The 24,963-nt window shown below is 37.7% G+C and overlaps 1 protein-coding gene across 1 annotated transcript; it reads left to right on the top strand.

The window, feature by feature from the left end:
* The first annotated feature begins 158 nt into the window (after nt 1-158).
* On the top strand, nt 159-24,946 carry Dhc98d (Dynein heavy chain at 89D). The gene is made up of 49 exons (XM_077420625.1): nt 159-247; nt 739-1,160; nt 1,463-1,696; nt 2,255-2,362; nt 2,645-2,961; nt 3,068-3,224; nt 3,469-3,732; nt 4,096-5,991; nt 6,513-6,700; nt 6,787-7,066; nt 7,182-7,426; nt 7,602-8,121; nt 8,285-8,715; nt 9,385-9,548; nt 9,727-10,074; nt 10,230-10,621; nt 10,856-10,993; nt 11,064-11,254; nt 11,440-11,615; nt 11,884-12,137; nt 12,517-13,044; nt 13,151-13,309; nt 13,396-13,656; nt 13,932-14,186; nt 14,355-14,622; nt 14,746-15,023; nt 15,168-15,432; nt 15,635-15,849; nt 15,916-16,104; nt 16,173-16,364; nt 16,505-16,959; nt 17,048-17,243; nt 17,311-17,527; nt 17,733-18,045; nt 18,242-18,536; nt 18,737-19,194; nt 19,509-19,789; nt 19,881-20,035; nt 20,220-20,972; nt 21,187-21,525; nt 21,693-21,894; nt 21,953-22,095; nt 22,169-22,330; nt 22,475-22,778; nt 23,154-23,365; nt 23,773-23,940; nt 24,041-24,220; nt 24,302-24,448; nt 24,705-24,946. Exons 2-49 carry the CDS (start codon nt 744-746, stop codon nt 24,849-24,851), a joined length of 14,457 nt encoding a protein of 4,818 aa, XP_077276751.1. The 5' UTR covers nt 159-247; nt 739-743; the 3' UTR covers nt 24,852-24,946.
* The last annotated feature ends 17 nt before the right edge of the window (nt 24,947-24,963 follow it).

Here is a 24,963-nt window from a genome sequence, read left to right on the forward strand (position 1 = left end):
AACACCTTTTCGACAAACTCATTAACGTAATTGAGATTTCTTGATACATAATTCAAAGATTATTAATTAAAATTAATGTCTATCGTCTTGAATTATTAGGCGAATAATCGATATTTTGAGGACAAGTTACTCAACTTTCTCATATTAGACTTGTACGGAGTGACAGATCTAGAAAAGAAGCTGATTTTCTTCTACAAAACTTACGTCAGTGAAGTATTTCAGGAGGAGGTCCCAGTATGGGAGGAAAGTAAGATAAAAAATACATTTTTATAGAGTCGACATATCTTATGATTCTTAAAGTTACTGAAAATATCTGTGGGAAATCGTATTTTGTACACATTTTTTAGTCAAATTTTTAAAAAATATTATATTAATATAAATACGCTAGAATTAAGCAGTAGATTGATAATCGACAAGACGGTTTGTTTTATTATGCTTAATAATAAGTAATTGGATTTTGTATAGAAATCATTTTTATGCATAAACACACCTTGTTTTATCAAATTATCGCACAACATGCGTAATGAAAGCGTGCGGTATTATATTATATCGCTTTTTCTTGTTTAGAAATGTAATTTTTACACAATCTTTCTTACTTTTACACGATTTTACATATAACCAAAGATGCAAACAGTTTTAAAATTAATATATCTTTTGGGAATATACTTTTTATAAATTTTTTAGTCAGACAAAAGGACAGAGAGTTTTGTACATAACGACATTTGTAAATAATGTTAGGGAAAATGGAGAAACGCGATGATGACGAGAAGAAAAGAGACAAGAGGTTCGCAAAGAAAGGTAAAAAGGGAAAAGCTAAAGGCAACAAAACAGATACCAGTTCAGTTGCTAGTCGCACAGCAATGAGTACCAGCACATTGCACACGTCCAGTGTACAAGACTCCAGCGAGGAGGAAGAAGAAGAGGAGGAAGATGACGGAGAGCAGACTGGCAGCGGCGATTTTCTCAGTTACCCTAAAAAAAAGGCAGATTTGAAAAGCGCATCTATCGGTCAGCTACGTTACATTCTACAATTTCACGTAGATTTTATTTGTTTCGAAAATATGTATAGTGGCATATATAACAATCAATTGATTTCTTCAGACAGTTCCGCTGTTTCCGCACCACCGCTTGGAGAAGAGGACAAATACGTTTTGACTAAGGTTGTACAAAAGCTGAATAACGCGCGAATTATCATAACCAGCCACATTTACGTCACTTATTATCGCTTTAAACAGTTAATTCTGTACATAACAAAAAATCAACCTTTTGCTAAGAAAAGAAAGATCTAATCACTCGACCGATCGTTCCGGTTTCACCAGCGGCAGTTAATTTGAGGTTAACGGTTAACCAATTTGCTGTCTCCTTCTCCAATTCTGGTTTCAGAAAGAGACGATATAGTAATCGATTTAAACCGCAGTTAAAAACCGATCGTAAACTATCTAGCGATCTATGGCAATTGCAGAAAATGGTGGAGAAAGTCCGTCAGGTACCAGTGCTTCACATGATATGCGGCCAAGTAGACGGCAATAGAACCGACCTGCAGGACGTCACGTTCTTCTATTTTATGCGCACCAGCGACGAGGGTATACCTTCCTTCGATACTTACGAAGAGTGCCTGAACGAGATCACGAGCTACTTGGTGGTCGGCTCGCTTGATAGGAAATTCTTATCCTCTTTGAATAGCATTCTGGTCAACGTAAGCACTGTTCGATATAGGCACGATAAAGGCCCCCCGTAGCCCCGTATACCCGCACGATGAAATATATGTATATGGAACGAGGAACAGATATTAGCGATTATAGGACTGAGGAGTCAGGAATAAAACTGGATGAACAATAAAAAACAGGCAACATAAACAGGGAATTACATGGGCAATATATTTTTAACCTATCACTCCTATCAGAAGCCATGTATCATTCACCAGGTTTATTCCTATCGCTAATATCTGTTCCTTATTCCTTGTATTTTTCATTGTGCGGGGGTTTAAGTTTCATTGATCGATTATACTGTCATTACTCCTTTTACACAACTGCGATCTATTTCAATAAATTATAACTTATAGCCTATATAGCACACTATGAACATTTAAATAGTTATCGTTCTTTTCATATATAAATTCTAGAATTTTTTATATACATGCTGATTGCGGAATCATAAAAACAATTTTTGAAAAATACATTACATTGGATAAGCATATTGAAATATTTAAAGCTAAAGTAATTCAATAATTTGCAAAAAATGAAATGCTCCTTAGGTATTTAAACCATTGGTGGAAAATCAATTCAGAACGCCTGATACTGGTGAGCGATGGCAAACGAAGAGTACGGACGATGGAAAACGGAAGAACGTAGATGTAGAAGCGGTAAGCATCGTGAAAGTAACATAGAGAAAGTTTGCGTTAACAAGAGGTTCAATATTGTTCATAATGAATTTTGATAAAATGTAATTTAATTAAAAAACAGTAAAAAATCTATATGTCTATGATTATAACAATATAATGCTTTCTACAATATTTTAAATGTTTTTTATATAAATATAGCTTTTTCTCTCTCTTGTATATCACACGGTATTAATTCAGATCAATAATAAAAAATAATGAACTTTTAATAATAAATGATTTCAAGACTTTTATCTTTTGTTAAAGCGATCAATGCTGAGAAGACCATCCCATTTCGTAACAGCGTCCAGTTTAGTATCCCGACAGAATCTGGACGCAAAGAGAAAGGGAGACGATGAAGGAAACGCCACAATCTCCGTGGCTACCTTGCAGGATGAGATCTCAAGGAACCGTAAACAGAAGTCAAGTTTAAAAGGATTCGATAAAAGATCCGAACCATCCGTTTCGGAGTCCAAGTCCAGTAAATCAATTAGTTCGAAGGAAATAAAAAAACAGCCAGCGGGCGAGCAAATCAAGAAGGATATTTTAGATTATCTCGACAATTTAATTGAGAAGACAGAGTGGTTAGCCTTATTATTTTATATCAAATCGATCAATATTACATCCATCTTTTAATAGTGAATTTTTTTTTATATTAACAGTTTCGTAATTTTTATTTTAATGATATAGGACATTGGAGCATGTCGAAAGCGATATCTTACTGACGATGCCGAAGATTCCAGAGCTGAACGATCCTGCGATAACAGATGATATGTTGCTGAAGAATAAGGATATTGTTGAACAAATGGAAGAAGTAGTTATGTTATGGGAGAAACATATACAGAAGGCAAATAATTTAATATCTTTCTTTTTTGTATACTTTTTGTGTAATCTGTTTATGATTTTGGATTATTTGCAATATACGTAGCGTCCTAAATTATCGCAAATAAAATTAAAAACATGGGCAAAGATGATAAAACATCAGTATTGATGTATTGTGAAGATAATTGAAATAATTTCTTCATGAATAATTAAAAGTTAGATCTTAATAATAACCACATATTACGTAATTTTCTTTTATTATCGCTCAGGTAATGGAATTATATGAGAGCAAAGTACTTCCGAAGAAAGGACCAATAGCAGAGCATCAATACTGGCTGGATTGTGAGACTGGATTAACAATATTGGTTGAACAGTTAAAAATGCCCATTGTTAAGAGGATTCTCACTCTTCTGGACCAAGCACTCTCACCAATCGCCTCCAGCTTCCATTATTATCAAACTGAACTCTGGAAGCACTACGTCGAAGCTAGGGACAACAATAAATTTGTTCAAACGCTGTTGAGATATTTTAAAGTAAAAATTTTAATAATTACTTATTTTAACTGGAATAACAAATATTGGATATTATTAAAATACTAGGACAAACACTACTTTTGGATATATTCTTAAATCAATTTGAAATATTTTGAAAAATGTACAGATATTTATAGCTTTTAAATTATAAATATTCATAAGTAAAAAGCTTTTTGTGAATTGTAATTTAAGGATTAAATTTAACTAACACAGTTTTATTCTTAAATAAATATTAATTGAGCAATTGTAAAACGTGACAAACAAAATAAATCTTTATTGAAAAAACAAATTAATGAAAGTATACGCTTCTAAAGTATTCACACAAATATTTTAATAATACCTCTTGGTTATTTATTAACACAGTTAATGACCGAGTCGGATTCATTCGAATCTATATCGGACTGTATCCCGTCGCTAATGGAGGGATTGCGAATGCTGTGGGTGTTGTCGAGTTATTACTGTCGTGAAGAGAAGATAATGTTATTGATGGATCGAATATCGTGGCAACTCTGCGAGAATGTCAAACAGAATTTAGCGATCGCCCTGCTGTTTAAAAAGCCTTTGGAAGAAATTCTGGAGAAGACGAGCATGGCCAGCGCGATGCTGAGACAATGGAAGCGATCGTACCTGAAGACCAGACTGGACATCGAACTGTCGGGGAAGGGAGCTCGCTGGGAATTTGATCAGAAGCGTCTCTTCCAGAACACGGAGTACATCGCCGAGGTGTGCAGTGACCTTTACAAAATCGCCGATGTCCTGCAAGACTTCTATAACATCTTCGGGCCTGATCTGAAGTCTATCATAAACGATCCGGCGCAGATCGACGCTGTGATAAAACGAGTAGACGCGTTAGTAGTGCCGATCGAAGAGGCCGACTTCGACATCTTTAACGTGTTCAATAAAGAAAACTGGGAGGCATTGACCGCATGGTTTTACGAGCAAGTCACGTTTCTAGAGGATCAGGCCAAGTTCTACATCGACGAGTGCTTCATGGTGCTGATCAGCGCTGAGAATTCGCTGGAGATGTTGCTCAAGTTTAAGAACATGAAGACCCGGGCCGCAATTCAGCGCCAGTTGCTTCGAAAGTTCGACGTCATCATGCAACAGTTCAGCAAGGAGGTCAACATTGTGGAGAGCATATTTCATCGTGGCAAATGGCACCCACCGTTGCTGACGTATCATCCGCCGATGGCGGGAGCGATCTTCTGGGTGAAACAACTGTTCCATGGACTACGCCGGCCGGTGTTGATTTTTCAGGAAGTACGCGAGCTGAAGCACAGCGAGCTGAAATTGCTCGCGTTCAGCCAATATCTCGATCTCGCGAAGCAGCTGAAGAATTTCGAAGAAGCGAAATTCAATATGTGGCTCGATAAGGCATTATTGACGGTGACTACCATCACGAAGAAAAGCGTGTTAAGGATAGTACGCGTAGAACGGGATTCTCCAGTCGCTTTAACTTTCCCGGACGAGGAGCGAGTCACGAAGAATCTCCAAATGATTCACGTGGCGTCGAAAGCGAAGGGCAAGGATCTGGGTTCCTTCCTGTCAACTCCACGTGAATCCCTGCTGAAGCTGGACGGCGTGATGTCAAAGCCCAGCGCGGAGATCGAAAGTTCCATTGCCGCAGGCTCTAGAATCATTTCCATGACACAACCACGCGCGGAAGTGAAAGCTGATGCTAGAGGATCCTCGTTGAAGGACTGCAAAACTTCAACCGTGTCCTTCGACAAGCATGATGCTCGCGCGAAGATCGCCTGGCCGGAATTTATGAGCGGCGCCATTCTGGTAGAGTGTCAACTGCGCTTTCAGGTCAACTTCGATTGGGAAGTGTTCGAGGTCATCAGAGAGGCAGAACTAATGGAGCATTTGGGTTTCGAATTGCCCGCAACTATCAGAAATGTTGGCATTCAGAAAAATCGGCTGAGAACGGATATCGACGCTACCACGAAGATGATCAGTCAGTATAACAACATCCTAGATACGTTGGACAGAGCAGATATACAACTTTTAAAGCAGACTCTGCAGGACGTCGAGAACCACATTCAACCTGGAGTAACGCGGTTTAATTGGAATTCCCTGAGCATCTCAGATTATGCATCCACTTGTAGTAGGATACTGAAAAACTTGAATTCCATTGTCGAGCAAGTCAATCAGATAAAGGAAGAGCTTGATAACAGAATAGAATCTGAATTGCAATCGTACCATCTGTTTTCTACGAAGAAAGAAGTCGCCGAATCAGAGGTTCTCTTGCCGTGCAAGGTATATACTAATTTTATTATAAATTTTCTTTTTATATAATATAATTGAGGATTTATATATATATATATATATATATATATATATATATATATATATACCTCAAATATATAAATCTAAATGAAGACGATATTTTTTCGAAAATAAAATTAAACATTAATGTTTCTTATCAGTTAACTTTTAAACACAGCAATAAAATATTGAGTTACATAGTGACGATAAAAAGTAGATTTATATTTCAGTATATACAATTTACACGATATAATATTTAGGGGAACAGTAATTTTTATAAATAACGAATATTCTTTTATTGTAAACATTGTTCAACGAAATGGAATTGTCTTGTTGTTAGATACGACATCTAGGGCTGATATCACAGTCTCCGATTAACGTGATCCTTCGATTAAACTCACTCTGCATCTCTTTCTAACTGTCCCTTTAGAAAGAGACGAAGAGTGAGTTTAATCGGAGGATTACGTTAATCGGAGACTGTGATATTGGTCCCTAATTCCTTTTTTTTACAGAGTTATTTCACGGAAATAAAAAATCGACGATCTGAGCTGGTGTCGTCGATGTTGAAGACTTATCAGTCGATTAGTCCAATGCTTGTGAAGCTGGAAAGCTTAGTGTTGGGTACTTCCACTGGAACAAGTCCAGCCATGCAGCTGTTATACGAAAAATACGAAAAGAAAATCTTCGCTGCCTTTATAATGCATGTATCTTTTTTATTAGTAAAAATGATAATTACATTAAAATAAGTTTTTTATTTTACAAAGTGTCGTTCGGTCTACCTTCTAGATGTATGGTAAGAAACATGGAAGTTCTAAACAAAATATTAAACAACACTAAGCCGATCTTCCAAGTAGACGCATTATTAATAACATCCGAGGTAATATTACGTCCGTCGCCCAACGAGATCTATAGCACCATTTGTCACGATGTGCGAAATCTGCTCGAAAGACTGAAAGGATTTTCCAGATGGATGAACGGAACTTGCTTGGAGTGCAAACCACAGAGAAGGGAGCTTTCGGAGGATTTAGTCGCTTTCAGCTTCTTCGAAGATGTAATGAGTGTTCGAGTTGAGTAAGGTTTATCTATTTGCATGTTAAGTTTTATGATAATTTAGTAATAAATGTGTTTAAGCAAATTTATCAGCATCGCGCGGTACAATTTAAGATTTAAAACTACTGCAGATAATTAACGAGCTCGTGAGGGTGGTTCACGACACAGCGTATAGGATCTCGATGGAATGCTCGCGATACCTGTATAGATGGAAGAAATACAGCAACTTGTGGTCATTTGACAAAAATCTGGCTTGTGAAAAATTCGCATCGACGAAACCTACGCTTTTGCAATACGACGAAAAGTTCACGTTTTACGAGGGCATTCTGGAGGAACTCGAAGATATGTCGTCCTATTTCGACATAAATAGCGTACGGTAAAGCGGCATCGACAATTTATAATATCTCAATTCTATGTAAATATAAAATTTCACATATTTTTTAACAAGGAGAATGTTAACAAAAATATAAAATATAATACATTAAGTTTAACTGTCTATAATTTTTCAAGTCTGTATCACGACTTCGATTTATGCTCTTTTTTTTCTAAAGGCTCAACCTGAAACCACTTTTATCAGGCATCGAGCGTCAAGCGAAGGAATGGAAGCAGGTTTTAGGAAATTATCTTTTGTCTGACACCGTGTTGGCTATGAGTGAACTGAAAACTCAAATCGACACTTTTCGCGGCGAGATCGAACTGGTGATCACCGGACTGGACCGTTTTGTGTCGATCATGCAGGCGATCGCTGACGTGAGAAATACGGCAATCCAAGCCGAGGTGCAATTTCTTTGTTATCAGGAGTGCTTTCAAACTATGCGCGCCCACGGGATTGTTTTCCCCTTATCGGATGAAGCGATGGCGTACGAACTGCAACACGACTGGGAGTCATTGTATCTCGGAGCACTCTACAGAGCTTCGACTTTGGAAAGCACCAGTGACAAATTTGCGGAACTGACCCGAGAGCAGATCCAGCAGTTCTTGGTCGAAACCGAGATGTTCGCCGAAGATTTTGAGGCGCACGGTCCCGGAAGCATCGGGGACGATCTGGAGCTTGGACTGAAAAAAATGGATGTACGTAAAAAAAAGATATTTATCGATAATTACGATTATCCATTAAAAACATTCCTCTAAAAATTTTTTTTCAAATATTGATTTTTTTTAATTTTTTGAATAATATTGCACCTCCGTTAAGAACGAAATCACAAATTAGATACTTCTTTAATCTTATTTGCAGGAATATGGAAAGCTAATCAATAACTACGAGGAACGACGGCTGAGTCTGATAAAATTAGAAAATTTATTCGATTTACCGTCAACTGACTACTCAACTCTTCTCAAGATCAAGACGGAATACGAGGGCATGGATCTGCTATACAATCTCTATAAGGAGCAGAGAAGCGCGCGACAGGTCTGGGCGAAGACTCTGTGGGTGAACTTGAATCCGCAGCAGCTCATCGAGGGTATGGAACACTTCATAAGGGAATTTCGACGGTTGCCGAAATCCATCAGGGCTACGAATGTTGGCCACGCATTGGAGACCAACATGAAAAACTTCAAGAACTCGGTGCCGCTCTTCATCGAGTTAAAGAACGAAGCTATGCGCGAAAGACACTGGCAAGAGTTGATGAGAAGGACCGGACAGTACTTTGATATGGACCCAGATAGGTGTGCGAATGATGGATAATTAATTAAACGAGTGCTAATTATGCGTGCGAATAAATAGACAACCCGGTAGAAATAGTAGTTGCGAAAAAGATAATCTAAATATAATGTATAAGATAACATAGAAAGATGATTATTACATAATTATTACGTAGAAAATCCGACAATTGCTAGCATTTTTTATATTATATTATATCTAAATATTTTTTAAATTTATATTATTTTTATTTACTTAGTAAAATTGCATTAATGTGCGATATTTATGAATTTAGAGTATATATGCGTATCTGTATATTTTTTAATATTTGCGTACATAGTAAATGTTGACATTGTAAGATATAAATTACCTTCTACAATAATAATTGTATGGTATATGTGTATAATTTTTATTTAAATTAACAAGTATATTATTTTTGAATTTTTTTATTACACGTTTGTTTTTATAGATCGTGACAAGAGACATAATCGATGGGCAGTATAAACACACTCAAATGCATATAGTTTAATTTGTCTTATAAAAATATAATTAATTACATAGACACTTTTTAAGTGATATAAACATGGCGCAAGGAAAATCTCTTATAGAGGGGTAAGCTTTAAGCCATGTAATTGCTCACTTTGAGTACGTAAATATTATAGAAATGAATATTGAATAACTGAATACAATTTCAGATTTACTTTAGAAAATATGTTTGCTATGGAGCTGGGAAAGTATCAAGACATTGCGCAAGACATTGTGATGTATGCCGTAAAGGAGCTTGCGATAGAAAGAGGCGTGAAGGAATTAGCGGAAGTATGGAAATCTATGGAATTCAACATAGTGAAACATTATAAAGGTATTCGTCAAAAGCCTAAGCTTAATTATTCGGAAAAAATAAATAAATGCGAGTAGATAAGACCTGAATTTTTAATTAAGCTGGTATACAAAAATAATACTTTTGCTGGTCACAAAAATGAAGAATTAATTGCGAGAAAGATGTACAATCCTGTACGATTGCTGATTGTATTTCTCAGGTACGGAAGACCGCGGCTTTATTCTCGGACCACTCGACGAATTGAATCTGGTACTCGAAGATAACATGTTGACCGTGCATAGCATGGCAGCCTCGCAATTCATCGGACCATTTCTCAACGTTGTTCAAAAATGGGAACGCACGATGCACACGATCTCCGAAGTTCTGGAAGTGTGGGTGGACCTTCAGCGAAAGTGGCTGTATCTCGAAGGTATCTTCGTGGGCGGCGACATTCGCTTTCAGTTGCCGGACGAAACGAAAAGATTCGATGATATCGATCAAGCCTTCCGCAAAATCATGACTGACACGTCGAAGCGACTCAACGTCTTAGAATGTTGCACGATTTATGGTATTCAAGAGAAATCAATCTATATTTTAATTATTGAAACTAGATTTAAAAAAATATATAGATTATACAAAAAGGATAAAAATTTTTGGTGTATTAAAAAATTCGAACAAATTAATTATGTGTTTTAAACAGTTATTGATTTGTAAAATACTCAGGCCGAAAGGACGAATTTGAAGCCATGATAGCGGCCCTCGAAAAATGCCAAAAATCTTTGACGGAATACTTGCGCAACAAACGCATTATATTCCCGAGATTCAATTTCATAAGCGACGACGAACTGCTGAGCATTCTCGGCAGTGGCAATCCCATGGTAATTCAGGAACATGTAGGAAAGATGTTCGATAATCTCGATAAGTTTGCACTGGTGTCAGACAACATGGACAGATTGATGGCTACTGCCCTCATATCATGCGAAAGAGAAGTTATGGATTTCAGAAATCCCGTGTCCACGGAAGATCAGATTGAAATTTGGATGGGCCTGGCTCTTGAAGAAATGAAGAGATCGAATCGATATCTAACAAAAAAGGCGATCTACAATTACGGCAAGGTTTATATTAAATTATTACTTATTACATATTACTTCCATTTCTTTGCATATTGAACTTACCAAAACAAAACTTTTCCAAAATATCTCTTTTCTGTTCTCTGCTAATCTTCAACGTATTGCTTAGAGATAATTATTAATTGAAAGATTAAAATTTGCTTTTTTTTGTACATTGTATGTTATAATTTTCACACAACTTATATAATAAAAACAATAAAGCTACAGTTATAAACGTAGGTGCGAAGACCGAGAACGCAATGGATACTCGAGTTCCAAGGAATGATGATTCTTGTAGCTAATCAGATATGGTGGACCGCAGAAGTCGAGAATGTATTCGAGAAGATATCCCAGGGGAATAAACGCGCAATGAAAGAGGTAATATATGCAAATTGTGAATATATAACTTATGTCTAGATAAAAAAATATTTCTTTCTCATGTTTATAGTATTTAAAACAACTCAACACTCAACTGGACGAAGTGGTGACACTGATGGGCACCGGCACGCTTACAAATAATGACAGAAAGAAGATTGACATGGTTTTGACCATCGACGTTCACATTCGCGATATTATCGAGGGTTTTGTTAGAGACAGCATCGTGGATCCCACAGAATTTGAATGGGAAAGCCAATTAAGGTATATTTTTGTTTGGAAATCTATGACTTTTAGGCATATAGCAGATATTAAATAATATAATTTTAATGATTATGATAATTTTATATAAGAAAAATATTTAATAAATATTCTTTATAAAAGTGTGTATTATATTATATTATACTTTTAGAATTATTGTCTATAATGAATTATTTTCGTATACGTAGATTTTACTGGGTTCATGATCTGGACAATGTATGGATGAACCAATGCACAGGCACTTTCGAATACGGTTACGAGTATATGGGCCTCAATGGCAGATTAGTCATTACACCTCTGACGGACAGGATATATCTTACTATCACACAAGCTCTCTCGATGCACTTGGGCGGTGCACCGGCGGGTATGTGAAGCACACGTGATAGAGTTGCAAATTTCTCGAATATGAGTCAAGTAGATAGCTTCTCATTAAACGTGGCCCAACCACAATAAAACTTTAACTGCCATATCGTAATTATAAATGTAGAGACACATTGAAAAAAGTAAAATATTATACAAGCTTCGAAGATATCAGCGCAAAATTGATACTTTTAATTTGTACTTGTTTCAATTATTTGACGAGTTTAGTAGCCCAGAAAAAAAATTATACCTTATTTATTTTTAACATTAAGGTCCTGCTGGAACCGGAAAGACCGAGACGGTCAAGGATTTGGCGAAAGCTCTGGGGCTCTTATGCATCGTAACTAATTGCGGCGAGGGAATGGACTATATCACGATCGGGAAGACTTTAGGTGGTCTTGCTCAATGCGGGGCATGGGGCTGCTTCGATGAGTTTAATCGTATCGACAGCTCTGTTCTCTCTGTTATTTCAACCCAGTTGCAAACTATACGCTCAGCACTGCAAGTTAAGGCTCAAAGATTCACGGTATGTATTCCATTAAAACTGGAAAGCACGAAGTACTGAAAATAATACAAGTTATCTCTAGTCACAGTGAATTAATAAAATAATTTTAACAAAGGATAGAGCATTCTGTAAAGAAGTTCTGTAATTATACGTGTCTAATATTATAGAGATTTTGGAGATAATCAAAGTTGTATATTTGATGCGACAATTCAGATTTTCTTTTTTACTTTTCTCTAAAATTTTAAGTATTTTTTCGATTTAAGCTTATATTATTCTCTTCTTAAAATACATGCTTGTCAAATGTAGTGATATTAATTTCTCCATTATTTTATACATAATAAATAAATTTCTATTATACATATAAATTCCTGTACAATGACAAAAAAATGTTATTCAAAAGTTTGAGGACCAAGATATCGTGCTGGACTCGAAGGTGGGAATATTCATCACCATGAATCCAGGATACGCCGGTCGAACGGAGTTACCGGAGTCCGTTAAAGCCCTCTTTAGACCAGTGGTCTGCATAGTGCCGGATAACGAGCTAATATGCCAGATCAAGCTTTTCAGCGCCGGTTTTCTGACGGCAAAGTTACTCGCGAAGAAGATGACTGTTCTCTATAAACTGGCAAGCGAGCAGCTCAGCAAGCAAACGCATTATGACTTTGGCTTGAGAGCCCTTAAATCTGTGCTTAATATGGCCGGCCAACTGAAGAGGACCTCCAATGATTTGCCCGAGAATGTCGTGCTGATGAGAGCCCTCAGAGACATGAACTTACCTAAGTTTATATACGACGATGTACCGCTCTTCCTGGGTCTGATTAGGGATCTTTTTCCCGACTTAGATTGCCCCAGAGTGCGCTATCCAGATTTTAACGAGGCAGTTGAGGCCGTATTGGAAAAACATGGCTACATCGTTTTACCTGAGCAAGTAAATAGCGTTCTAACCCATTGCATACGCGTATCTAACTATTTATATACTAAATTTTGAATTAAAAAAGAAACAAATGAAAAAATAATGCAATCCCTATCCACAGGTTGATAAAGTTATTCAATTATACGAAGTGATGATGACCAGGCATTCGACGATGGTCATCGGTCCCACCGGCGGCGGTAAAACGGTGGTCATCGAAACACTTTGCAGGGTACAGACGCACCTTGGTAAACTCACGAAACTGCACATTCTGAACCCTAAGGTGAATAATAATTAAACACAATAGTAGCATTGTTAATTTTTGTCGCAGCTCTTTTTTAAATCATCACATTTTTTGATTCTATCAAGGCTTGCACCGTCATTGAATTGTACGGAACGCTAGACCCTACGACACGCGATTGGACGGATGGTCTCTTGAGCAGTATTTTTCGCCTGATTAATCGACCACTGGATCCCGGCAAAGATGAACGAAGATACATACTTCTCGACGGAGATGTCGATGCGCTGTGGATCGAAAACATGAACTCGGTAATGGATGACAACAAGCTGTTGACTCTGGCCAATCACGAAAGGATCAAATTGCAGAATCATTGCAGTCTGCTTTTCGAGGTAGCTTAATGCGGATATAATATCGACTACTAAATGTAAGGGGCAATTTAAGTTTTAGGCAAATTAATCTGGTATTTGAAACAGTATTGTTTGCAACTAATTTTACCGCCGCTCTTTATATATAAATTATAGCATAAATAATTTGACTGTTATTTAATAATAAATTAATAATAATTTCAAAATAAATCACGACGAAGATAAAATTATAAAGGGTAATTTAATAAGAAAGAAAGGTTTAGACATTTTAAAATAATAAGTTGTTTCTTATGCTAAAGGTAGGTGACTTGCAGTACGCCTCACCTGCAACGGTTTCAAGAGCGGGCATGGTCTACGTAGACCCGAAGAACTTGGGCTACCAGCCATATATGGACAAGTGGATACAAGCTCAGAGTAAGGCCGATCAAGATTTTCTTCGAGAAATGTGCGAGAAATACGTACATGGTTCACTTAGGCTCATTACCGAAGGAATGTTAGGCCTTCAAGCGGTCGAACCACTTCAGACGATTATCCCACAAACTGGACTCAATATGGTAACCGCTAGATTGACTATCGATTTGTCGGCAATCATGATTGTAACGACGATTAAATTTGTTCTGCTACGTTTACAAAAAAATAAGAAAAGAACGAAAATTGTCTCTCACTAATTCGTTTTTTCTATTGTATTTTATGAATAATTTTTTTTTGCACGATTTCTCAAGGTAACTCAATTTTGCTACGTATTTGATGGGTTGCTGTCGTCGTTGAAAGATGAATTGACGAGAAAAAAATCGGAAGTTGATCAAGAGGAAGAGGACAGTTTGTTGGCGACGAAAGAAGAGCTCTGGGAAGCAATGTACATTCAAGCGTGCTATTGGTCGTTCGGCGCATCTATTGTGAACGAGGCACGCTCTAAATTTGATGAGTACATTAAGAAGATATGTGGACTTATACTAGTGCAAGACACACCCGCTAAACCGGCGACCGCTAGTAAGCTTAATAGAAAGAAATAAATTAATAAATATAAAAGAAATAAATTAAACATCAAGATTTGATTAATGCACCTTTGTTTATCATTATTAACTGAAAAAATTAATGTGCACTTTAATTTAGGATCTATACCCGTGTTTTTTCCAACCATCTACGATTACATATTGGATGTTAATAAAAGAGTTTGGATGGCATGGAAATGGTTGGTACCGGCGTATCTTCACGATAGAGAGAAAAATTTCTCGGACATTTTGGTACAGACGATTGATACTTTGCGTACCACGTGGTTCATAAATCTCATGCAGAATCAGCAGAGACCAGTGCTGTTGGTCGGAGAAACTGGCACATCGAAGACAGCCATTATTCATGAGTTTCTAAGGAACTTGAATCCCGAAAAATACGTGAGTGAAAAAGCAATATCGAAAAGATTGATTTAACAACTAATTACTTTCTGTGAATCCAAATAATCTTCCAACAAATTAATATAATACGCATAAGATGCGAAAATTTCACATTTATCAACAATTTATTGTGACATCGAATAGGAGCAGCTCTTAATTAATTTTTCCTCGAGAACCACCTCGATGGATGTACAGAGGAATCTTGAATCGGCGGTGGAGAAAAGATCGAGAGAGATATTCGGAGCACCACCTGGAAAGAAATTAATAGTTTTTATGGATGACATGAACATGCCGATTGTGGATATTTACGGAACCCAGCAGCCCATCGCGTTTCTTAAGCTGTTGTTTGAAAGAGGTGGTTTTTACGATCGCGGACGCGATCTGAATTGGAAGTATTTGAAAGACATCTGTGAGTATCGTACGCAGACTATTTCAAATGTAACACCGCTTTTTTTAAGAACAGTCAATTTTTTAAAGCAATTTTATCGAGTTTTTATCTATTTATTGACATATCAAGAATTTAATTCATATTTATAATGTATATATCTTTTTAACATAATTATAAAAGACTATAATCGTATCGATGTCTTACGAATGCACTTTCTACGTAGATTATTTAGCAGCCATGGGAGAACCTGGTGGTAGCAGGAACGAAGTCGACCCGCGATTTATCTCGATGTTCTCGGTTTGTAACGTAACTTTCCCAACGAGCGAGACTCTCAATTACATTTACACGAGTATCTTATCCGGACATCTGCAAACCTTTTCGGAGGCGGTTCAATCCATCGCGAATGGACTCGTGCAATTGATGTTGGAACTTTACAAGGTAATTCCGCGAGACGTTATGATATTATTTTTTCAAATGAGATATTAACAATATAATGCTATTCAGACAGTTAGGAAGGAACTACTGCCGACACCGTCCAAATTCCATTATATTTTCAACATGCGGGATCTCTCGAGAATCATGGCTGGATTGCTTCAGAGTCATCCCGACTTCTTTTCAGGCGTAAAGCAGTTTGTTAGGCTCTGGAGAAACGAGGTCACCAGAGTCATTTGCGATCGTCTTATTAGCGTGCAAGTAATGGAGAGTCTTCTTCTCTCTTTTTTGTTCATTAAAGTTTCATTTTTAAAGTCTCGCTATTCCAGGATGAGAATTTGGTCATCGACCAACTAAACGAAAAAATACGGAATTATTGGGAGCAAGAACCCGAAGTGATTCAATACAGTTTAAGAGACCCGATACTCTACGGCGATTTCAGGAACGCATGCAACGAGGATGAGCCTAGGTTTTACGAGGATTTGTTGGATTACGAGGCAGTTTACAGTTTGTTTCTAGAGGTCGAGTTTTTTCTTTAAATAAATATTTTTTTGGTTATTCTTTTATATTAATTCGATCTACAATGCTATTCAAGCAATTTCGCTGTTTACTTATATTGAAAAATATATGCTTAGAAAATATCTTTATGTTATATTCACAGATTTTCGAAGAGTACAACGAGAGGAACAGAACTAAGCTGCACATGGTTCTCTTCAATGATGCGCTTGAGCACCTGACTAGAGTGCATCGTGCACTGCGAATGCATCGCGGTCACGTGCTGGTCATCGGTACGGGTGGCAGCGGCAAGAAATCAGTGATAAAGTTAGCATCCTTCGCCGCCGGTTATCAGCTCTTCCAGATCGTCCTGAGTCGCGGATACAACGAATCGTTTTTCCGCGAGGACATGAAGAATCTGTACAACATAGTCGGCTTGGAGAACAAAAAGGTCGTGTTCATGTTCACGTCCGCCCACATCAAGGACGAGGGTTTCCTCGAGTTGGTGAACAGCATACTAACGGTGGGCTTTGTGCCGGCTCTGTTCAATGACGAAGAGAAAGATACAATCGTCACTGCTTGCAGAGATGCAGCAGTTAAAGCAGGCTTTGATGTCTCAAAGTAAGCCGACATTCGATTTTGTTCTTGAATTCTTTATCCATATCTTGAAATACATGTTTAATATTATATAAAATATTCTTGACTCCAGGAAGAGCGTCTGGTCGTACTTCGGCAAGACGTGCACCGCGAATTTGAGGATAGCGCTGGCGATGAGTCCATCGGGCGACACTTTGCGGACGCGATGTCGCAATTATCCCGGCTTGATCAACAATACAACCATAGACTGGATGTTCCCGTGGCCGCAGCAGGCTTTGGTAGCGGTGGCGAATGTTTTTCTCAGAGACGTAAGCAAAGACATAACGATGAGAGAATTAAGGTTCGAATACAAAATGAGAGATCCTTTTATTCCAGAATCCGATTGTGCCGCAGGAATACAAGGAAGTGATCGTCAATCACATCGTGTACGTACATACATCCGTATTGCAATATACGGTGGACTTCGCGACAAAGCTAAGACGTCGAAATTATGTCACGCCGAGGCATTTCCTCGACTTTATTAACACTTATTTGAAATTGTTGGTGGAGAAAAAGAATTTCATAAATTCGCGCTGCGCGCGTCTTTCCGGAGGTAGCTGCAAAATCTTTTTACAAACTATCTTAACTTTTACTATATTTCTTCATTAATGATGTAACAATAGATTCAACAATATTGAAACAAATTTTATCTTTTGCATCTCGTCTTTTATTTTTATTCTAAAGAAATTATAATTATATATCGTTCGATAAAAGAGACAAAGTTTTTTATTTTTGTACGATAAATATATTTTTTATAGGACTGCAGAAAATCATAGAAGCATCGGTGACTCTGACGGAACTGAATAAAGTTTTGGCTGTGCAAAGAGTCAAAGTGGGTGATAAAACGAGAAGCTGCGAACAGCTGCTCGCGTCTATCGGTGAGAGCACAGACGTCGCGATGGAAAAGAAAAATCTGAGCGAAGAAAAGAGAAAAGAGATTGAAAGCAAAAAGAAAATGATTGCCAAGGAGGAAGCTGAAGCCAAGCAGGCATTAGCTGAGGCCCACCCAGCTCTCGACGCGGCCAAACTTGCATTAAGCGAACTCGAAAAAGCGGATATCACCGAGATAAGGTCTGCCTTATGGATTAATTACTGCTTTTCTCCATATATATATATTTGATCATTGTGTAGACTTTATTTGTTCAAATTTCTAAAACGCATTTATCAAATATTCAATTGAATTTAAAACATTTGAAGAGAAAGGCTTAGCACATAATTTTGAGCATTAAACTTCAAACTCGCTAAAGAATCAATAATGATAATTCAGGTCCTTCGCCACTCCACCCGAACCGGTGCAAATTGTTTCGGAATGCGTCGCGATACTTCGAGGTGTCAAAGACGTGTCGTGGAAAGGAGCGAAAGGCATGATGAGTGATCCTTACTTCTTAAGGCACTTGCAGGAGATGAACTGCGACCAAATCACTCTGCGGCAACAGCAAGCGGTACGGGCGCATTTGAAGAAGACGGACAAGCTGGATCAGATGCAAGTTATCAGCAAAGCGGGATACGGCTTATACAAATTCGTGCTTGCTGTTTTGGATTATTGCGCTGTTTATAGAGAGGTATTCGATAATTTATCTGTTAACTTTTATCTAAAATTTGACTAATCTTTATTTATCTTTTTTCTGCTGAGATTTTTGTTTCTATGCTTTGACATTTAAAGATTCACCCCTTATCACAGTCTACTTTCTTACCATGTAGAAATCTTATGCAAAATTAATTATATCTACGCCAATAATTTACTGTTGATCCACCATTTCAGGTGAAGCCGAAGATTGATAGAGTTCAGTCGCTCGAAGCGGAGTCCGAAAAAGCTAGGCGTGCGTTAGAAAAGGAAGAACGAGAATTACAACGATTGGAAAAAACAATTCAGGAATTGAATGCGAAATACGATGTCGCAATGACCGAACGACAGAATCTTCAGGATGAGACAGACTTGTTACAACGACGTCTTTCGGCTGCCGATAAGCTCATCTCTGGATTATCCTCCGAGAATGAACGGTGGCGAAAGGATCTCGAGATTCTTCAAGACGATATGGAGAAGATTACGGGAAATTGTTTGCTCGGAGCGTCTTTTCTGGCCTATAGTGGTCCCTTCTCTTACGAATTTAGGAATGAAATGTACAGCGATTGGGAGAGGAGCATCTTAGAGAAAGAGTTACCCTTATCAAAGCCATTCAAGCTTGAAACGCAACTGAGCGATGACGTTGAAATTAGCAAGTAAATAAGACTTCTATATTTGACTATAAAATGAACGTATATTTATAAATCACACAATTAATATCGCTAAATAATTAAATATTATATAATTAAATATTAAATATAATTTTTTTGTTTCATGTATCGATTAAAGTTAAAATTTTGAAAACGCTATTAAACTTTTAAAAATTATGAATAAAAAAAGAAAGCTGTATATAGACAATTTCAATAATTATTTGCAGATGAAGCTATTTTATTTTTTTTCTAGCAAATATATTCATATAACTTAACGATACGATAAACTCTGCGGCTCTAATATTTAACAATAATTGCAGATGGAACTCGGAAGGTCTCCCACCGGACGAATTATCTGTGCAAAACGGCATACTGACCATGAAAGCATCCAGATTTCCGTTTTGCATTGATCCCCAGCAACAAGCGTTAAATTGGATAAAGAAGAGGGAGCAGAAGAAGACCCTGAAGATCCTCTCTTTCATGGATGCGGATTTCTTAAAGCAAGTCGAATTGGCTATCAAATATGGTCTGCCCGTGCTTGTCCAAGATGCCGACGAAGTTGATCCCATTTTGGATAACGTGTTATCGCGCAATATCCAGAGTAAGCTGTAAAATTTAAATAAATTCATAGATTAATATGTTTGCGCAAAAATGTAGAAATTGCTCTAATTACATCGATTTCTCTTCTGTAGCTGTTGCAGGACGAACTTTCGTCATTTTTGGCGACAAGGAAATAGATTATGATCCACGATTTCGAATATATTTGACAACGAAGATGACTAATCCGATGCTGGACCCTACCTTGTATGCCAAAGCGGTCGTTATTAATTACATGGTCACTACAGCAGTGAGTTAACTTTATGATACAGTTACAATTATAATACAATTGTTATTATCTAACAATAAGTCATAGTTATATTATAATTATTATTATATTGGTCTTATGTTTTATCAAGAGGAAACAGTTACTATTCTTTAATTTAAAAGTTCTAAATTTAAATTTTGCATAATAAATTCTCGCTTCTCTTCAGGGTTTGGAGAACCAGCTTTTGTCGGTGGTAGTAAGAACTGAAAGACCAGACATTGAGGAGCAACGTGAGACGTTAATCTTGGAAACTAGCGAGAACAAAAATCTGCTGCAGCAATTGGAAGACAGTCTCCTGCGCGAGATTGCTGCGGATCAAGGCACTATGGTGGACAACATTGAGCTGATCGAGACCTTGGAGAACATCAAGTCCAGTGCCAATGATGTGATGAAGAAGCTGTTGCTCGCGGAGGTCACTTCGGCCGACATAAACAAACTTCGCGAAAACTATCGTCCGGTGGCGGAACGGGGTGCGATTCTATTCTCCGTACTAGTCGACATGGCCACCGTAAATGCCATGTATCAGTACTCTCTGATCAGCTACGTCGAAGTGTTTATTCACTCGTTGAAGAGATCATTACCAGATCCGGTGGTCGCCAAACGATTGAAGAATATTATTCCGATGCTGACGAAGAACGTTTACGATTACGGCTGCACTGGCATCTTCGCGCGGCACAAGTTGCTCTTTTCCTTACAAACTTGCGTGAAGATAGAACAGAGTATGGGCAACGTGAACCAGAAGCAGCTGGATTTCTTCGCCAAGGGCAGCACGGTACTGGAGAGATCACCTAGATCGAATCCTACCAGATGGCTGCCGTTATCAGGTTGGGAGGATATTCTCAAACTGGCGAGTGGTTTTCCGGAAAAGTTTGAACAGCTTCCGGAAGAGCTACGCGACTGCGAAGATGAGTGGAAGAAGGTGAACATTTAAAACGGTTATTATTCGAATGAGTGTATAACAATTTAATTTATTTCACGAATATTTTTAAAATTGCACGCACATGCTTTGCTTAAAACTTTGCTTAAAAAAGTTCAAAAAGTCTTTGAATTGAGTCATGTTATTCTGTGACGAACAAGGATCATCTTAAATCGCGGATAATTAATTAAATCGAATAATTGATAATCCGTTTCAGTGGTACGATTCGGATACGCCAGAACTAGAGGAACTTCCTTGCGACTATAGCGTGCGATTGTCATCATTCGAGAGGCTGATGCTGATACGCTGTTTCCGCGTGGATCGTGTGTATCGCGGCATAGTTAATTATATTATCGAGATCATGGGCGAGCAATATATCACGCCGCCTCACGTGAGCTCCGACATGATTTTCGACGAAAGTACACCGACCATGCCTGTAGTCTTCATTCTAAGTCCGGGTTCGGATCCCACTGCAGAGCTGATGAAATTAGCCGATCGGTACGGCTGCGGCGGAGGAAAGTTCAGACATCTCTCGCTCGGTCAGAGTCAAGACAAGGTGAGACAAAGGAGTAACATGATCAAACTTGTAAAATTCACGTCTACAACGTAGTAATGACAAATAATTTAATTAACGCATTTTAACGTTGCGTCAATACGTCGCGTTTAACTTCCTACATTTTGAAGAAGTTGCATCTAATTTCCTAAAATTTATTTGCATAATAGATTGCGATGGAATTATTAAAAACGGCGATAACGAGAGGTCAATGGCTGATGCTCCAGAATTGCCATTTGTTGCTCTCCTTCACGAAGAATTTGGAAAAGATCGTGGAGAACTTGGAAAAGCCTCATCCCGACTTTCGCTTGTGGCTTACTACGGAACCCACCCCTAATTTCCCAATCGGAATACTTCAACAATCTCTGAAAGGTACGACAAAAATGTACGGTAGTTATACCTCGTACCTTTTAATGGAATTTATTGATAGTGGTGACGGAACCGCCGAGTGGATTGAAGCTAAACTTGCAAAACACGTACTTCAACATGCGACCGCAGCTCTTGGAAAGTTGCCCCCATCCTCTTTACAAGCACTTAATTTACGTTCTAGCGTTTTATCACGCAGTTATCCAGGCAAGCAAATATTTAACATAATCACACATTTAATCCTCAGAAAAACTTTGATAAAATGCTCTTAACGTCGCAGGAGAGAAGAAAGTACGACAAAATTGGATGGAACATAAAGTACGATTTCAACGAGTCGGATTTTAATGTGTGTGTTACTATCTTGGACACTTATCTGACGAAGGCCCTGGCAACGAACGAGTCTAGAGTACCGTGGAATAGTCTCAAGTATTTAATTGGCGAGGTACGTTCAAATTCTGCAATCTAAATTTTTTTCTGTGAACGCAATTTAATTAATACATTCAACTTTTTTTTATCATTATTCTGAGTTTCTTTTTCACGTAAGTTTAGAACGCAGCTTATTATGTTTATTCTCGAAAATAACCAGGTGATGTACGGCGGAAGAGTGATAGACAGTTACGATCGTCGCGTCTCTTACACATACATGGACGAGTATTTCGGCGATTTTCTCTTCGACGAATTCCAGCCGTTTCACTTTTACAAGGACGACTTCGTCGATTACGTGATACCGTCGGAAGGGGATCGCGACGATTATCTGCGATTTATCGACGAACTTCCGTTGGTGAACAGTCCGGAAGTGTTCGGGCTGCATCCAAACGCCGAGATTGGATACTTTACGCAGGCAATTAAGAGGATGTGGAGGCATCTCATAGAACTTCAGCCGCAAACAGGTGCTAATATATCATATATTTTTCTCGCTTTGCCAAGCACTGTTTTTATAATATCGATCGTAACATTGTATGACAAAGTTATGGCATAACTTGAATTAAATACGCTAACAATGTGCACTTAAAATAGATTTAATTAAATATTAAATGACTTTATATTTTTTAACAGCAAGTTACATATTTTTATTGCTAATATTTTGTCCTTGAAAGGCAAATTTTCTATTAGTTATATTTTTAAATATATCGTATAATTCTTAATTTTATAATTAATAATTATTTGTAGCCCGCTCAGATAAAAAGTGTAAGTCGCATTATTGAGCTTACCGCATTTTCTGATCAATTATAATGACATTATATGTGTTGATGTTAAAATCTTAGCCGTGAGCGTCACCGGTGTCAGCAAAGACGAATCTATTGATAATGTAGCGAGGGAGATCTTGACCAAGATACCCGCGCCATACGATATCAGTAAGGTCAAGAGAAATTTTGGCGTGGCCGTGACACCGACCGCGATCGTTCTATTTCAAGAATTGGAGAGGTTCAACAAATTAATAGAAACGATTACAAGGACGTTGAACCAACTGAGAAAGGTAGAATAAATCTTAAGATTTAAAACTTTGAATCTGTATAACATACAGATTTAATATTTAATTACTTTATATTTAATAAAGTAATATTAACTTACTTTATATATATATATACTTAAAAATTGTTTAATTAATTATGTGCCTATTCAGTATAAGATGCATTTTTTATTCTTATAAAGATCCTACTTTATCAATTACTTTACGCAATTATGTCATGTTCTATAGAGAGATTTGCATTAAAGAGAAAGAGACAAATCTCAAACTTTTTGTAATACGTTTATAAAATTCCTGTCTTTTCTGTATTCTTTACTACAATACAGTTTCAAATCTTCTTCTATAATTTTGTTAAGTTTATCATTAATTAAAATGCAGCTGATATTTAAAATAAAATAAAATAATTTTAATTATAGGCCATTGCCGGCGAGATTGGGATGGACGCTGTGTTGGAGAACATTTCCGTGGCGCTTTATAACGGTACTTTGCCAAAAGAATGGGCCAGACTGGCACCAGACACACGAAAGAACCTTGCCGGCTGGATGGACCACTTTCAGAAAAGACTAGATCAATACACAAACTGGGTACGATTACGCGAAACGTCACGAATTCATCATCCTAACGCTATTCCGCGATTTTGCATGTGCATCAACTTAATTAACGATGCTTTTTTTCTCCCGTTAGTCCGGCGCGAACGAACCTGTAGTGCTATGGTTGTCCGGGTTGCACGTTCCGGAAACTTATCTGGCGGCTCTCGTGCAAATGGCTTGCCGCAAGAATAATTGGCCCCTCGATCGTTCCGTCATTTACACGACGGTGTCCAAGTTCTCCAAGCCCGACGATGTGGAAGAAAGACCCGATCAGGTGAATCCCGATGACATTTGCTTCACTTTTCACAACGTTTTATCGGAATCACACTAATATCCTGCCATTTGCGTTTTAAAGGGCTGTTATGTGTACGGATTGTATTTGGAAGGCGCCAGGTGGGACATCGAGGAGCATCGTTTGAAAAGATCGCATCCGAAAGTTCTGCTTGAGGAGCTGCCAATATTGACCATCGTACCTACCGAAGTTCATAGATTGAAGTTACAGGTATCAAATTTGCTTATCCATTTCCACAATTGTTATAATAAAATGTCTCGCTGTTGTAATTCATTCCGAATCAAGAGATTTAAGTGCACGGAAAAGAATATTTTTGATTTAAAAATATCTTTAGTTTTAACGTGGAATCTGGAAATAAGACTTCTTTTTTTCTGTGTGGCGATTCATATTTTCAAATAATTTGCAATTTTTTTTTTTTAGAACTTCTGGATTATAAAATTGATAACTAAATTTAAATTTGTTACAGAATACGTTTAAAACTCCTGTATATACTACGTCAAACCGGCGAAACGCTCTCGGTGTCGGATTAGTCTTCGAGGCGGATCTGGCGACTCCAGAACACATTTCGCATTGGATACTTCAGGGTGTTTGTCTAGTGTTAAATACAGATTGAAACGGTCCTCAAGGAGCAACGAGAAAAATCGAGGGCCGCTATTTTTCAGTGTATTTCGCACGTATATCCACTAATCAATATAGCATAGAGACAAACGACCATTGAACAATTC

The sequence above is a fragment of the Temnothorax americanus genome, unplaced genomic scaffold (assembly GCF_048541705.1).
Source record: "Temnothorax americanus isolate GAGA-0224 unplaced genomic scaffold, ASM4854170v1 Scaffold6, whole genome shotgun sequence".
NCBI classification, from domain to species: domain Eukaryota; kingdom Metazoa; phylum Arthropoda; class Insecta; order Hymenoptera; family Formicidae; genus Temnothorax; species Temnothorax americanus.

Bases quoted from the DNA above. Each gene is read 5' to 3' on its own strand.
- Dhc98d (XM_077420625.1), top strand. From the start codon at position 744: ATGGAGAAACGCGATGATGACGAGAAGAAAAGAGACAAGAGGTTCGCA. The intron at 10,075-10,229 runs GTATTCAAGAGA...TAAAATACTCAG, and splicing joins AGAATGTTGCACGATTTATG to GCCGAAAGGACGAATTTGAA. The intron at 13,045-13,150 runs GTAAATAGCGTT...CCCTATCCACAG, and splicing joins ACATCGTTTTACCTGAGCAA to GTTGATAAAGTTATTCAATT.